Below are 14,981 nucleotides of genomic sequence, written 5' to 3'. Positions count from 1 at the left end.
GGAAAATACCTAATGCGCATGACTCTTTTCTCCAACATAGATAATGTCTGAATCCGAGATAATTGTTGGCAAAATAATTATTTGCAATGAATCATCAGACTCTAGAAATATAACGTTCAGGAAAACTACCTAATGCGCCGTTTCCTTGATTCCAGTACTCGAATTTATATTTTCAACACTTTAATGAGAGTTAAGGATTTGCATAAAGTTACTTGTCAATGATTGATACATCAACTTTAGCGTAAAGGTATATAATTGAAAATTATTCTGGTGTTATAACTTCAGCCCAGAACAAGGTGGTCATTCCAAGACTCTTGTATGAGAACTTTGAGCTGTTGCAAAACTATGACTATTTTACCACAAAGACTAGCTGAAACCCACTCAGAAAGATTTCAAGCAAGAATATAACCCCAGATGTGTCAACAAAATAAAAAAATTGTAACAGTACCAATTTTTAATGTGGAAGCCCCACCGAAATTCCAGAAGAAGAAAGATGGATTTCCTGAAACCACAGTCTGGTCAAGATATTTCCTGTAAATGATAATATTCATCCTTACCTTTTTATGGGTCCAGCATAAGATGCGCCTCTGTGCCTCTGGGTTCTGCACTGTAAAAGAGGATATTTTTCCGTTCTTATGAAATAATATAAAACTCACGCCACTCCGAGATTAATAGCTCAAAGATAAAAACGGAGGGAGAATGTACAGATGTGAGGGATAGTCTCATGGAGGAGCTGCTTCATTCAGCTGGAGGGGGTCTGTTCATCGGGTGGCTTGTAAATGGTTTCCAGGCATTCCTTGGCCCGGTGAACCTTCGACTGCAGGTAGAAGCTTCCATTCTTTGCATTCCTTTCAAACAAGTTCTCGTACCGCTGTAATCACCATGGGACATTTTATGAATGACTATACACATAATGAGATATGGATGCATTGTAATGAGATTGTTTTCAACGGGAGGACAGCTTCAACAGATGGCATCATTCACGAAGTGAAAGGTCTTGTTGCATACTGTTTAGAAAGACATGAGAGAGGGGATGAGTTCAGGCATGCTTGTAATACATGTTTATATCTATATAATAGTGGGTTGATCATCGATTCTGGGTGATCTTCCTCTTTCCTTAAAAAAATGTATACAAATAATGAGATAGATGAATACACAGGCAGATGCAATGGCATACCTTCACAACCTCATCCCAGGGCATGTCCTCAGTGATGCCCAGGATCTGCCTGGCTTCCGATTCAGTCATCGCCTTGCTGGATCTCCGCATGTTCTGCACGGCTTCCTGTGCAACTCCGCTTTTATTTGCATCTGGAGGATGAGGTAAAATGTGAAACGAAGGTTAGTGTGGATATTAAGGGAGACAGCTCTTGACCTTGCCAGAGCGAACAAAGGTGTGCAGGAAGCATGACCCAAAATTGATTAGGACATCTTTTGTTATAATTAAAACATGTTTTATTTTTCTTCAAATAACACAGTAGCCAATTCAGAAGATCTTATGGTCGTTCAATATTTTCTGATATAGATACGCATTATACATCTAAATTGAAAATATTTCAAATAAATGTCGTACATCTCATGTTGGGATTGCGTCATCAGTAACATGACAGTTTACAATATAAACGGGGTTATTTTCCTTGGAGAAGTAGGAATATGTTGGCAAGTTAGATATATGAGGATGATGATATCCTATGTGATGACTTTTCCTTATTCTCGTTAAAAGGCATTCATCATTTATATTCACTCAATGAACTCAGATAACCAAGGAAGTAGCTACCACAGCAATCGGATCACCACAACAATAGATTAGTGACGAGTTTGAGGCGTCAGATCAAGATACAACTGAAATATTTCGGGATAACTAGTTTATCTCACCATACATGCATGAAACAGAGCGAACATGGAAAGCAAGTCAAAGATAAAGAAAGGCATCAGAAAAGTTGGTGAGATATAACAAATCGTGTAAAAAATCTGCACAATCTAATAAGGTTATGATATCAACTAATTTCCCTATTGTTTTCAGCTAAGCCGTGCTATTAATAGCAGGACAACATCACACTCGGCATCCCTCAAATCTTGAGTCAGAGTCCACATTCAAGAAGAACAACAAAGATAGTCCTATTTTGATGACTTCTACAAGTGAAAGAAAATTCACTTTAATAAACCTCAGAGGACTCAAGAGATATTAATATACAGTTCACAGAAATGACTTTTATTCACCAAAATTGAAGAAAGTGAAATATGAATGAGAAACTACTTTCTAGAGCCTTCTTGTAAGCTTGAATTACGGCTCTTCCGAGGATTGATGAACCCATCACGATCAAATTCGCTAATAACTTTGCGGCCTGGAAAAGTTTAAGAAATGGCAAACAAGATGAGTACAGGTTCAAAAATCCTAGAAGATAGCGAAAAAAATTTATCAACTTAATTTTCCCATTTTGTTAGAGCCAATTTCCCCAGCGCACGGTAAAAAATTCTGCCACTGCCAATATCAAATACACAGGAGACTTCCCAGGAGTGACCCGCCCCAAGCGTTTGCAAGAGGCGGTAATTTCAAAAAAATCATGTCGATTAATCACCGATCGAGATTAGTTGCGGAAAATCGAGCGATGACCGATCCAAAACACAAAGATTGAAACTTGTATTGAACTGAGAACCGAACCAAAAGATTAAACGCGACCCATCAATCTGCAGAGTCGTGCGAAGGTAAAGAAGCATACCATGGCTAGTGAGAATGATTTGGGCAGAGTTTTCTGTAGGGAACAAAACGATGAACTTCGTCTCCGCCCTCGCTAGAACAATGGCTGGAAGCCTGGAAGAGTCTATAAAAAATGACCCAACCAAACAAGAAGGCTCGCGTAGTTGATATACTCTCAGAGAGAGAGAGAGAGAGAGAGAGATGTTCCAAGTATTTCAAGCAAATGGAATAATTAGGAAATAGACAATGTCCAAACCTCCAAACCCTAGTAGAAAAATGTGGAATTCAATATACTTGGGGTTTAATCGATGAAATTAGAACAAAACTTTGCATGAGAAGATGAGATTAAAATTTTTCATCTTGAATATGGCACATAACTGATAACTATGCCTCTTGATCTAGAATCCATCTAATGTTTCTTGAATTTTTTTCAACATGTCTGATTTCTTTATGTGAGATTTGTAACTCCAGTTTGTGAAAGATGCACATGTATGACAAGATTTTTTTTAAAAGGAATATTTTATTTGAAATATTTAAAGGAATGATAACAAGGGATTTGCGATCATAATGCAACCGGGGTGTAACATTTTATTCTATTTAATTGTTCCTTGGATGGAAACTTTGTTGATTGATTCTGTAAGATATGTTCAAGTATTTTTTCCTGCATGAATTTTGGGCTAGAATTTAATTTATCAAAAGCGACAAAAAGATAATCTTCTTTTCATTGTTCTCAAGAAATTATCTCCTGAAAATACCAATAAAAATTATCTCTATTTTCTGATTCGAGTATTAGCACTTGGACTCATAATATGTGATAAGCCAAAATTTAGTGTTGTTAAATGCAAGTTTAGAAGTGTCATTTTGATTTAAGCTTATGCAATAAATTTATAGAATTCCCTTTTTCAAAATATAGAAAGTTTAGAATGGCAAAAGGGTCAAACCACAGGGAGGCACTTCTCAAAACATTTTACCCAAATTTGAATGAAATACTTCAAGAGTGAATTATCTTTTTCCATTTAATGGGCCTTAATTGTGTTTTGTAGTTAATCAGAAGTAAGCAAAAGTGTAATAGTGATCTTAATATTTTGGTCAAGACACTCTAGATAGGATAATTTTTTATTCTTGTGTCAAAGTAATTTGGATTACCAAGATTTAAATCAATATGGTTTATCAACATAAACTTTTATGTATTAAAATTTGGAATTTATAAGCAAGAAAGGGCCTTGAAGATGGACGAATTTGGAATTTGGAATTTTTAAATTGGCCTTGAAGATGGATGAATTTTTGGATGAAATTTTGGATTCGGGTATTTTAGATGTTGAATTGAATTTTTCCAACAATCACTTTTTATATCTAGAGAGAGAAAGTAGAAAAATTGGGGGAAAATGAGAGTCAACAACAGAGAAAGTCAAGAAATCAATACCGTTTGCTTTTCAATATATGGTCAGTGGTCCAAGTATTCAATTTGAGGGCTAAATTTTACATATAAGAAATAGTAATATGCCCTCTACTAGCGGTTATTTTCTTACATCCACATCACACGATTTAACTTGGATCTTAATAAATTCATTTTCATAGGTCCATTGAGATTTAATTATAGATTCTCTATGAAGCATTGGCATTTATTAGGAGGACATGATGATTCTTTAATGAGATAATCTCCAAACCTTCAAACCATAATAAAAAATGTGGAATTAGATTGACTTGGTGTTTAATCAATGAAGTTAGAACAAAACTTTGCCTGAGAAGATGAGATTAAAATTTTCATCTTGAATATGGCACATAACTATGCCTCTTGATCTAGAATCCATCTCATGTTTCTTGAATTTTTTTCAACATGTCTGATTTCTTTTTGTGAGATTTGTAACTCCAGTTGGTAGAAAATACACATGTATGACAATATTTTTTAAAAGGAATGATTTTTTTTGGAAATATTTAAAAGGAATGATAACAGAGGATTTGCAATCATAATTCAGTAGTTATTTCAGTTTGGGTCTTTTTGAAGGCCGACAGGGGTGTAACATTTTATTTTATTTAATTGTTCCTTGGATGGAAACTTTGTTGATTGATTCTGTAAGATATGTTCAAGTGTTTTTTTCCTGCATGAATTTTGGGCAAAAATTTAATTTATCGAGAACGACAAAAAAATATGCTTCTCTTCATTTTTCTCAAGAAGTTATCTCCTGAAAATACCAATAAAAGGTATCTTTATTTTCTGATTCGAAATTAGCATTTGAATTCATAATATGCATTTATAAAAAATATTGAGAAGATCACTTAATCATACTTTTAATTTAAGAAAACATAACTTGGCTTCTCTTTCAGATTCCAGTAAAGTTCAAATTCCATAAGTAAAACTATTTATCCCTTTGGTTGTTTTATCCTTAAAGTTTGATTATGCGGTGGGTATAGAAATAAAAGAAAATTACAAAAAATCTGAATCTGATAAGCATAAATATTTAAGATTGAAGCTCAAATGATTGAAGACATTTATAATAACATTAAAGATTTCTAGATGCATGTAGTCATAAATAGCAAGATAATTTTTTTTAATTGAACTGGTTGGGTAGTAATAACACCCTAAATTTGGTCTTATTTCAAGAAATTTTGCACAATTTTATACATTTAACAAGATTAAAAGGGTTTTTTATCATATATTTACATGAAATTAATGTTTTCAAGTGATTTCTGATTTTTTCGTAATTTTCTGTTTATTTTATGAATTTTTAGGGATTTATTTGAGCTTGAAATAGTTGTTTTTAAATGAAAATGGTAGGTTTAATATTTAATTTCGAGGTTAATTACTATGGGGATGAATTACTAAATTTTCTAGAATTTTCTGGAATTTTCTAGATTTTCTTTACGATTTTATTAGATTTTTCTGAGATTTATTTAAGTGAGAAATGAATTTTTCAAGAGGAAAGGGATATATTTATAAGGCAAAAACGAGCTTTAAAATAATTTTTACTCTTTTAGGAGCTTTTTGTAATTATGAGTTACAATTATATCCCTAAAAACAGCTATCGTTAGTGGCATAGACACATTATGTAAAAGTTGTAGGAATTTAATTCAAAATATGCTTGGTACTTTTGTGATTTCAGGAAAAAATCATAGGAGAGAGAATGCGCAAGGGGCATATTCACAAGTACTTTTGGGCGGCGTTCAGCAGCAATTCTACGCTTTCTTAAGCCCTTTTGTGCAAAACAAGAATTCAAAATGTGTCCGCCAATGAGAAGACGACACATCATGGCGTGTTAAAAAAGAAATGAATAAATAAATGAATTTAAATCCAATGACTTAAATTGGTTTAAAATTCATTTATTAATAACTTTTGATCCTGAAGTCCGATTGAAATGATTTTTTTATGGATTTTCTTGTCTTGATCCCCTCTTTCTATATATGTTTTTAGATTATTCAGATCAAGACTACGTTGATAGATAAAAATTAATTACTAAATGGGGGTAAAATGGTGATTTTCATCATGTAACCTAAGTATAAAAGCTAGATTTCAAGAGGGGGAGCTCATTCTTGATGATTCTATATCACAGCTGCAAGAAAGAGAGGAGCTCCAGATTGGATCAACTTGTTATGTACTTTTTCCTTCATTGTATTTGAATTTTTTTGGTGTATTTTGGATGTTGTTAGATGAATATCTTGATCGTCGTTCTTAGTTTCTGTCTGAATTTCTGAATCGCTTGGCTTGAGCGGCATGTAAAAGCCCTGAGTAGGATTGAGAGGATTAATTGAGAGATTTACCTGGATATTCAAGTGCATTTCAAGAAAACAATAAAAAAACATAAAAGGGTTAACTTTCTAGGAGATTGAATTCCCCATTCAATTATTCAATTGAGTAGTTGTTCGTGAATTATCAAATCTACAGAATCAACCAAAAAAAATCTAAATCTTCTTCTTAATCTCTCTAATTGAACTGTTTGATCCTTTCAATTGGATCAATTAATTCACATTAGAGCCCCTTATTTCTTCTACTCCTCTCATCTCTTCTACCTCCCTTTCTAAATTTCTCCTCTAATTAGGGTAATTTGATCTCTGTTGAAGATTAAATTAACCCCAATTAGGTTCAAATTTTTCAAGAAGAACATCAACTGGATTCCTTACTAGCTTCCCTTGGACGGCACTCGTACTTATCACTACACATCTTTAGTAAGGGTTTTTTTATAAATTTTATTGTATAAGCCAAAATTGACAACGACAAGGGATTAAATTTGGCAAAATTGACCCCTAGTTTTGGCTTATCAGGTAGGATCAGGAGTCAACAACAGAGAAAGTCAAGAAATGAATACCGTTTTCTTTTCATTATATGGTCAATGGTCCAAGTATTCAATCTGAGGACTAAAATTTAAGAGAATAAATAGTCATATGCCCTCTACTAGAGGTGATTTTCTTACATCCACATAACATGATTTAACTTCGATCTTAATAAATTTATTTTCATAGGTCCACTGAGATTAAATTATAGATTCTCTATGAAGCATTAACCTTTATTAGGAGGACACAAAATATTGAGTTGTAAAAGCATTGGTGGCTGAGGACATGCTGATGATTCTTTAATGATAGTATTTATTGATTTGTTGTGTATTATTACCTTTATTAATCATTAAGACACATTTAAGGGAAGAGACAATGAGATTACTTAAGCTCAGGCAGAAAAATAATTTTAAGTGAACAAATAAACTTGAAGATGGCATATATAAAATATGTAAGAAAGTATATTTTAATAGTTTAGATGAAAAAATTAAGTATATGATAATTTAAAATTTTATAAAATATATATTTGTATTGATAAAGTCAAATTTAGGGTTTTAATTCGTTGTTGCTTATTTTGATTTTAGTCAATAAAAATATAGGCATGTATGTGAGTAAATAAATCTACCTATTGATGAGCATGGATCATCTCCACAGGTAAAAACAACTAAATATTTAATATTCCTAAAATGATTATTAATAAGATTATGGGAGATGCAAATAAAATAAAGGATAAAGTGATTGAGGAAAATGTGAGGCAAGGAACTTATCATTATTAATGATATTAAGATGATTAATAAAAATTATAGTTGAGAGTGATATTAACAGGTCTATAAGACTGAGTCAGAAGAGAAGGATATGACGTTAAGATCATGAAGACATAGTGACGTGAAAGATGTAATGATATATGGAAGTGGAATGCCAGTAAGATCATAAAGACATGATGATGTGAAAGATGGACGGAGTTATGATCATGAAGTGACAAAGAGATTGCTCCAACACAATGATATAAAAAGAAGCAAGGATAGATGGAATGAGGAAAGTGAATGATGTGATGATGGTATGGATAATATTTTGATCCTAACGATGATGAGCAAAAGAACTAATGAAAGGAAAAAACATATATCATACATCTGTACATACGGTGCCTCTCCTTAAACACCTAGGACACCAAGAAATAACTTGAAATATCTTAAAACCCACTCTCTTTCAATAAGCCCACAAATAAAAGAAGTAAGAATAAGGATTATTTTTATAAATATCTGCATCTCAATTTATATATCTGATGAATGGATGGAAATAAGGGAGAAAGACAAAGCTAACCTTAAATATTCTGCTCAATCTGACTTCTAGATCGTCATATATCAAGCTCTAAAGGTGGAGAAATCTTAGCCATTCATTTTATTCTCTCTAGTCCTGATGGAGCACGCCCAGACGACATGGACAAATCGTCATCAGAGCCGTCTTCACCATCATTAGCATCGCCGCTGGTTCGTGTCCAGCCCGACCGGCATACCAAAGCGACAATGAAGAGGTCCGGATATAAATACCCCGGGTAGAGCACATCTGCGCCCGTATCAACGTGTTTTAATTATCTGTTTTCAGTCATTTGATTTCATGTTCATGTTCGTCATGGAGAGTTCACTGTACTTGTCATGAGGCGTCCGTATCATCGCATTTCATTCGTCGTTTAATATTTCTCCATGTTTTTTTTCATTTTCAATGTTGTAAAAGGGGTCCCTTATTGGGCCCCTATGTGTATTGTGTAATGGGTCCATCATGGCCCTATATAAGGCCATGATGGACCACATACATCTCAGATATGGAATATTGGAGGAAGTTATTTTGTCAGTTGTTCAGATCTCATGCCAGGAGAAAGGAGGAAGAAGAAGAGGAAGGAGAAGATGAAGAAGAAGAGGAAAGGGAAAGAGACAGAAAGATGACGGAGTGTCGCTCGGTCCTACTCTCGGCTTTCTTTCCTCGGCTACACCATCCCAATACACCGCAGCAGTTGTTGACTTCAACATACTGGCGACTTTGAAGCACTCCCTACGGTCGTTTGTGTGCAATGATCGCGTTGTGTGTTGCTCGTGACGGCGTTGGCGCGCCCCCTGCTGAAGACGCCGGTCGAGCCCTAATCACCAGCATCATCAAGTGGTGATATTGCGGCATCACCTAATCAGTTTACTGATCCAGCGACAACGGCCAACAGATCTACCAACAATTTACCGACATCCGACGCGTCGTTAATCTATCGACAGCACCCACTGTACCAGCTTTGTGGTTCAGCATTCCACCGTCGACTGCACTGTCCAATGGCGACTAACGACTCGAAGGGGCCTATGGCCGTGCTGCTCATCCAATATAACGAAATTCCCGAACGTATGATGCTCGTGTGGCCTCCCCTTCTCTGATTGTTGACAAATTGTTGACGTGCTGCCGGACCACTGGTGTGGCAAAACCACGGGGCTGTTTAGTTGCTCCCGTGCCATGCCACCTTCCATCTACAGCATTGTCCGCGCTTCCGGCCTACTACTTTTTGTTTCTGTGCCGCACTGCAGCTGCCTGTTGAGCCTCCTTGTGCCAGTCTCTGGCACCCACTCACCGCATTCTCCCGTACCGAACCGCGCCAAAGAAGGTATCGACGATGAGTACTGCCATTGATAAGGTACTCCGTTCCCTTTCTCGTCAATTATATTACGTCTTACATAATATTTTTGACTGCGCTCGGGTAAGATTAGGTGAGAGAAAATTATCGAGAACTACAATTTGAGTGTATTCTGAGGAACGGGTCAAGCAACCCCCCTTGTTCCTAGGAAGATGGATTTATTTCGTTCGGCGCCATAGTCGTCGTCGTCGCTCTGACGAGGGTCAGAAGGTCACCATCATCGTCATCGGTCGCCTGCTCTTGAGCTCAAAACTCTGCGAATCCCCACTCGTCGGCCCTACACGTACACTCCACCTTGGTCATTCGCGTCACGTAGTTAAATTCACTTAGTGAATTCGTCCGTCGGCTGACGCCATCGGCAACGTCCAACATCAACTCCTCAGCGTTGTCAACGATTCATCTTGTCATGTAAATAAGTTTTGAATCACACAAAATTACCTTTTCAATGACTGGTGCATTCTCATCTTCTTTCTCTACCAAGAGCAACATGTGTCCTGCATAAAAAAAAGATAAAAAGGTACATATTTTAAAGATTAGCATGTGAGATTTCAACACATCAGCACACCATGTCAACACACAATTTTTCCTTTTATTTAATGACCCACTGATGTGTATCACTCTCATCACTAAAAATTTTATGCAATGATTGCATAATGATGTGGCACTGCAGATTGCAGTGCCGTGCCAACATTTTTTTCTCTTTTTGTTAATCATGTGGTGCCACACACTCATAACTATTAATTTCTCAAAGTAACATATATTAAAATAATAATTCTCTGGATATATGCTCGCCATTTATTGCAACTTATTGTTCATATCACCCCTATGATTAAAAAAACATTTCTTCACTTAATCATTGATCATTATGGTATTTTTATATTTGTGATGGCATAATTGCAATTTTTCACCATGATTAGTTGTGCTAATCATTGCCAAAATTTGTGATTGGCCATCATTCAGTAGAAGAGAATGGGAGCATGTGGCAGTGCTATAATTTAAGACTAGAAATTTATAAATAAATTATATTAAATCAAATATAATTCATAAAGCTATATAAAATATGTATTTCAACTTTTAGATTAATATCATCTGGAACATGATGTTAAAAAAACATAAAAATATATTCAAACTTGGAAATATAAATTCTTTCAGAATATGATGTCTAAAAAATCCTTAAATACTAAGAAATTAAAAATTCATAATATCCAAAAAAATATTTAATCATTTTAGGATTGATAACAAACCTACACAAGTATTTTCAATGCATTCAAAATGTAAATTTAAGGTTATTAAGATAATAATTCGAGTTTTATCATGTATCCAATGAATAAAATTTTAAATCATTTTATTTAATTCATAAGAAAAACATTAATAATAACAAACTATGTGTTTTTGTCATTTGATGCTAAATTAATTGGGAAACTAAGATAGTGATTGGTCCAAAATTATTGTATATATAAATAGTTAATACATATATAGCAGGATATGTTTGTGGTATGATGCCTAAAATCTCATCATAATAAAAAAACAATATCCATAACAAATAATGGATGTTCACAGGTTAATAAAAAATCCAGAAACTGTTCTTGATCACCTTCTCGGAAAAAATATCATTTTCTCTATCATTTATTCAAATGCCAAATCTAATATAGTGAAGTGGAGTGTTGGATATTAGGATATGATTTACATGAAACCTTGATCATTTGGTTTGTAAAAAATATACAACATAATCACAACAGATCTTAAAATACCATCATCAAATCCCCCCCGATAAACTTAGACTGGAATTTTTTTAGATCCTCAAAGATGTGTTGAGATGCTCAAGTCAAATATCCTCCGTCTTGATGATACCCATTATCAATCCACCAACATTGTTATGTTTTTCCAATTGCATCGAGAGTGTACTAGAGCCAAGGGGAGACGCGAGAAGAAGCATGGTGCCTAAAGAATTTTGGCATATATCTTCTCTGATTTATACTTAACTAAAGTATATATTTTTATGTCTAAAAGATCATTTGCGTGTGACCTTCTAGGTTGATGTATCAATCTAGTTAAAGACTCTGATGACTCAATACTAAGTTTTGAATTAAATAATTATTATCCATATTAATATATAGATTAATTAATTTTCTATATCAACATATAGATTAAATAATCATTGATGGATTTAACCTAAATGATCAGTTGAGTTTCCAGCCTTGCCGTGACAAGCTACACCTCATACTCGAGAAGATCCAAAGTATTATAATGACTTTTTCACAGAATATTACTATCATTCTTTATTATGTACATATAGTTACTCATATTCTTGATCTCATCGGATGACTTAGGGTATGGTTCATTTCCAAAGCCTAATCAATAATTCAAGTTTGTGCTTATATGAGAAAATCGACAGAAAATTATTCTATGATATTTCACTATCTTAGCCAAAGACTTCGTTGCATCCTCTTCCTTGAGATGTATCATCCCACTTAAAGGGTGGAAAATCTTATCCTGACCATTCAAAAAAAAATTAAACTACTTGCTGCACCCAAGCCAAGATGGTTTGAAATCCATGAAAAAGAACGGATTTTTCATACTCAAAGCACAATTTTCCCTCTATAACATGTCTTTGGTGTCTCAAATATAAAGACCACTCAAAAGATCATGATGTGAATCATTCTTCTTGAAAGTTTGTTATAAGATCATTAAGATATTCATATTTAGCAATTCAATGTACTAATTCCCATGAAGATGATCCACTAATTTTCAGTCTCTAGCATCTCCAAAATAATGGCTATAAGGTCGACCACACTCATCATATCCATTAGACTAGATAATATTATTTTATCCAGATATTTTGATGTCCTTCTCGAGTGTCCTTTGAATATCAATATTTAGAATTCATGTTTAAAAAATAGGGAACTTTGTATTATGATCTCAAATAATTGACTTAGTTACTGCATGGATTCATGGACTTCATTATGAAAATCACTCATGCATTATAATGAACAGATTGTATCGATGAGCATTGAATGAGATGTGGAATCTGTGACTTGTTTTCTGACCACATGTATATTTCTACCAGTGACAGTCTAAGATTTTACATGTTCTTTTATTTGATACAATATTATGTCAAAACTAAAAAAATATCATCAAGATCCACTCATATCATGATAAGTGAATATTGATACATAAAAAATTGAGCATGATAACAAATATTCTTAAGGGGAATATTGATAACTCAAAAGAACCAATCGAGAAAATTCAACGACCAGTGTTGATTGCCTATTAACAAAATTCAACAGAGAATAAGTAATGCATTCTAACTGAATGATAGTAGATTATTGTTATTATGGTGAAAGGGATAACATGAAGAATTAAATATCTCTTTGATGTTTCATCATCACTAAGACAATTATACAAACCGATGAAATAGTTGACTTCGTAACCTCCTATCCCGGTTAAATAGAGTCGCTTCATTCTCTTGGTGTGGTATAGTCGAATTCGACCATCGGTTAAGCTTCCCAGCTGTTCTCAATCGGCGAAGCCTCACTTAGGTGTTCTCAATTGGCGAAGCCTCAAAGGACTGAGGAGTTGTCAATCGGCGAAGTCTCCCAGGTGCTCTCAATCGGCAAAGCCTCCAAGGCCTGAGCTGAGGAGATATGATACCACTTGATATTCATGTAGTACGTCTTTGGTCACATAATTACCACTACACTACGGTGTGGTATAGTCGAATTCGACCATCGGTTAAGCTTCCCAGCTGTTCTCAATCGGCGAAGCCTCACTAAGGTGTTCTCAATTGGCGAAGCCTCAAAGGACTGAGGAGTTGTCAATCGGTGAAGCCTCCCAGGTGCTCTCAATTGGCAAAGCCTCCAAGGCCTGAGCTGAGGAGATATGATACCACTTGATATTCATGTAGTACGTCATTGGTCACATAATTACCACTACAGTGAGATAACTTAGGAAGATGCATAAAATATTTTTTAAACATACTAACATAAATTATCATTTTTATTTAATTTTTAAAATGAAGATGCATCTTCCTGTTCCAAAGTTGATTAATCTGAATCCCCTTATTTTTTACATGGGAAGTGAGATTTCATTGTTCTGATCCATGTATATAGGTAATAAAATCAAAATTAGAGGTAAAATTATGTCGTTGTGAAATCTTGTTTACTCAATAATATCTATAACATTTAATCATAAAATAATTTAATTAGCTAATGATGAGCAAGGGTCGTCTTTACAGGGAATGAAAATTAGGGAAAGAGCTCTGTGTATCAGCTCTTCGCAAAGGTGAGAAGGATTATGTATAGCGCACAAAGAAGTGAAAAAGTGAAGATAATGATCACAATAGAGGTAGTAGTAATTTAAGAAGATGGATGAGTATTGTGTTGGTACAAGTAGTGGATCATTGAGTAGGATGAGAGGATAAAGGTATACGCGAATGGTGGTGTGAGCTGAGATTAGCGTTAATGATAAGTAGTTGTTTTAGAGTTGAATAATTTAGGGTTTACTACTTTAGGGTTTAATGTAATGTTAGAGAATGATAATACAAGATTGGATCATGATAGCATGATGTGGATGGTAGTATATGCAGTGATGGGAGAGAATGATGATTAAAATGGGAGAGAAAGTTATGTATGTGTCTTAAACGGAAGGGAAGGGGTAGTTAATGAGATCGTAATGGTGAAGGAGACATGTGAAATGAATAATGGATAAGGGTACATATGGATGATAATGGATGTAGATGAAGGTAGATGAGTGCTGGTGATGGATAGTGATGATAAATGAACTTCCTAAATGTTTTGAAGAGAAATAAATGTAAGGAAAGAGGCTAACCATATGTTCTGTCAGGATCAAGGCATCTTCCTGATGCAGATAAACCTCCCCATCTTTCTGTTTACCCTCTCCAAGCCCTAAAGACACCAAGAAATCCTTGATGTACCTTCCAAACTTCATTTTCAATTTGCCTCTCTAGGCCCAAGTGAGCTTTAAAGATGTTTTTTAAAGACTATTGGTAGCCTCAGTTTATAGACCCAACCTTATGGATAGATAGAGGACATAAAGACAAATCTGCCCTTAAAATTAGCTCAGTTGGAGTTCAGGATTGTGAAATATTAAGCCTACAAGTTGGATGATTCCTAGCTGTTGATTTAATCAAAATATTTCTCTCTCCTTGTCCTCATCAAAGTTGTCCTGACACTCAGTTAGATTTTTCTCTCATATTCTTCATCGTCATCTGTGATCAACGGCTCTTGTCGCACCACATGTTGCCCTAGGAAAAATATAGAAAGATTAATGCTATAATATTTATATATATTATATAGATATCCAATGACATGTGATCTGGCACCACATCAGTGCACG

At 34.6% G+C, this 14,981-nt stretch overlaps 1 protein-coding gene across 7 annotated transcripts; it reads right to left on the bottom strand.

The window, feature by feature from the left end:
* Positions 1-384: 384 nt before the first annotated feature.
* Positions 385-2,876, bottom strand: LOC144711970 (mitochondrial import inner membrane translocase subunit PAM16 like 2-like). 7 transcript variants are annotated; one of them, XR_013583705.1, is made up of 6 exons: positions 2,718-2,876; positions 2,255-2,342; positions 1,178-1,308; positions 706-871; positions 558-632; positions 385-502 (listed from the first exon to the last, which is right to left on the bottom strand). XR_013583705.1 is itself a non-coding variant. In XM_078586153.1 (5 exons), exons 1-4 carry the CDS (start codon positions 2,718-2,720, stop codon positions 743-745), a joined length of 351 nt encoding a protein of 116 aa, XP_078442279.1. In that variant the 5' UTR covers positions 2,721-2,876; the 3' UTR covers positions 385-632; positions 706-742. The 7 variants fall into 7 exon arrangements, 3 of the variants coding, with proteins under 3 accessions (XP_078442279.1, XP_078442265.1, XP_078442287.1); XR_013583701.1 differs by having other exon boundaries at positions 558-607; XR_013583707.1 differs by having other exon boundaries at positions 558-602.
* Between the last annotated feature and the right edge of the window lie 12,105 nt (positions 2,877-14,981).

This window comes from Wolffia australiana, chromosome 1 (genome assembly GCF_029677425.1).
Source record: "Wolffia australiana isolate 7733 chromosome 1, ASM2967742v1".
Lineage (NCBI taxonomy): Eukaryota > Viridiplantae > Streptophyta > Magnoliopsida > Alismatales > Araceae > Wolffia > Wolffia australiana.
This window is presented reverse-complemented; position numbering and strand designations above follow the sequence as displayed.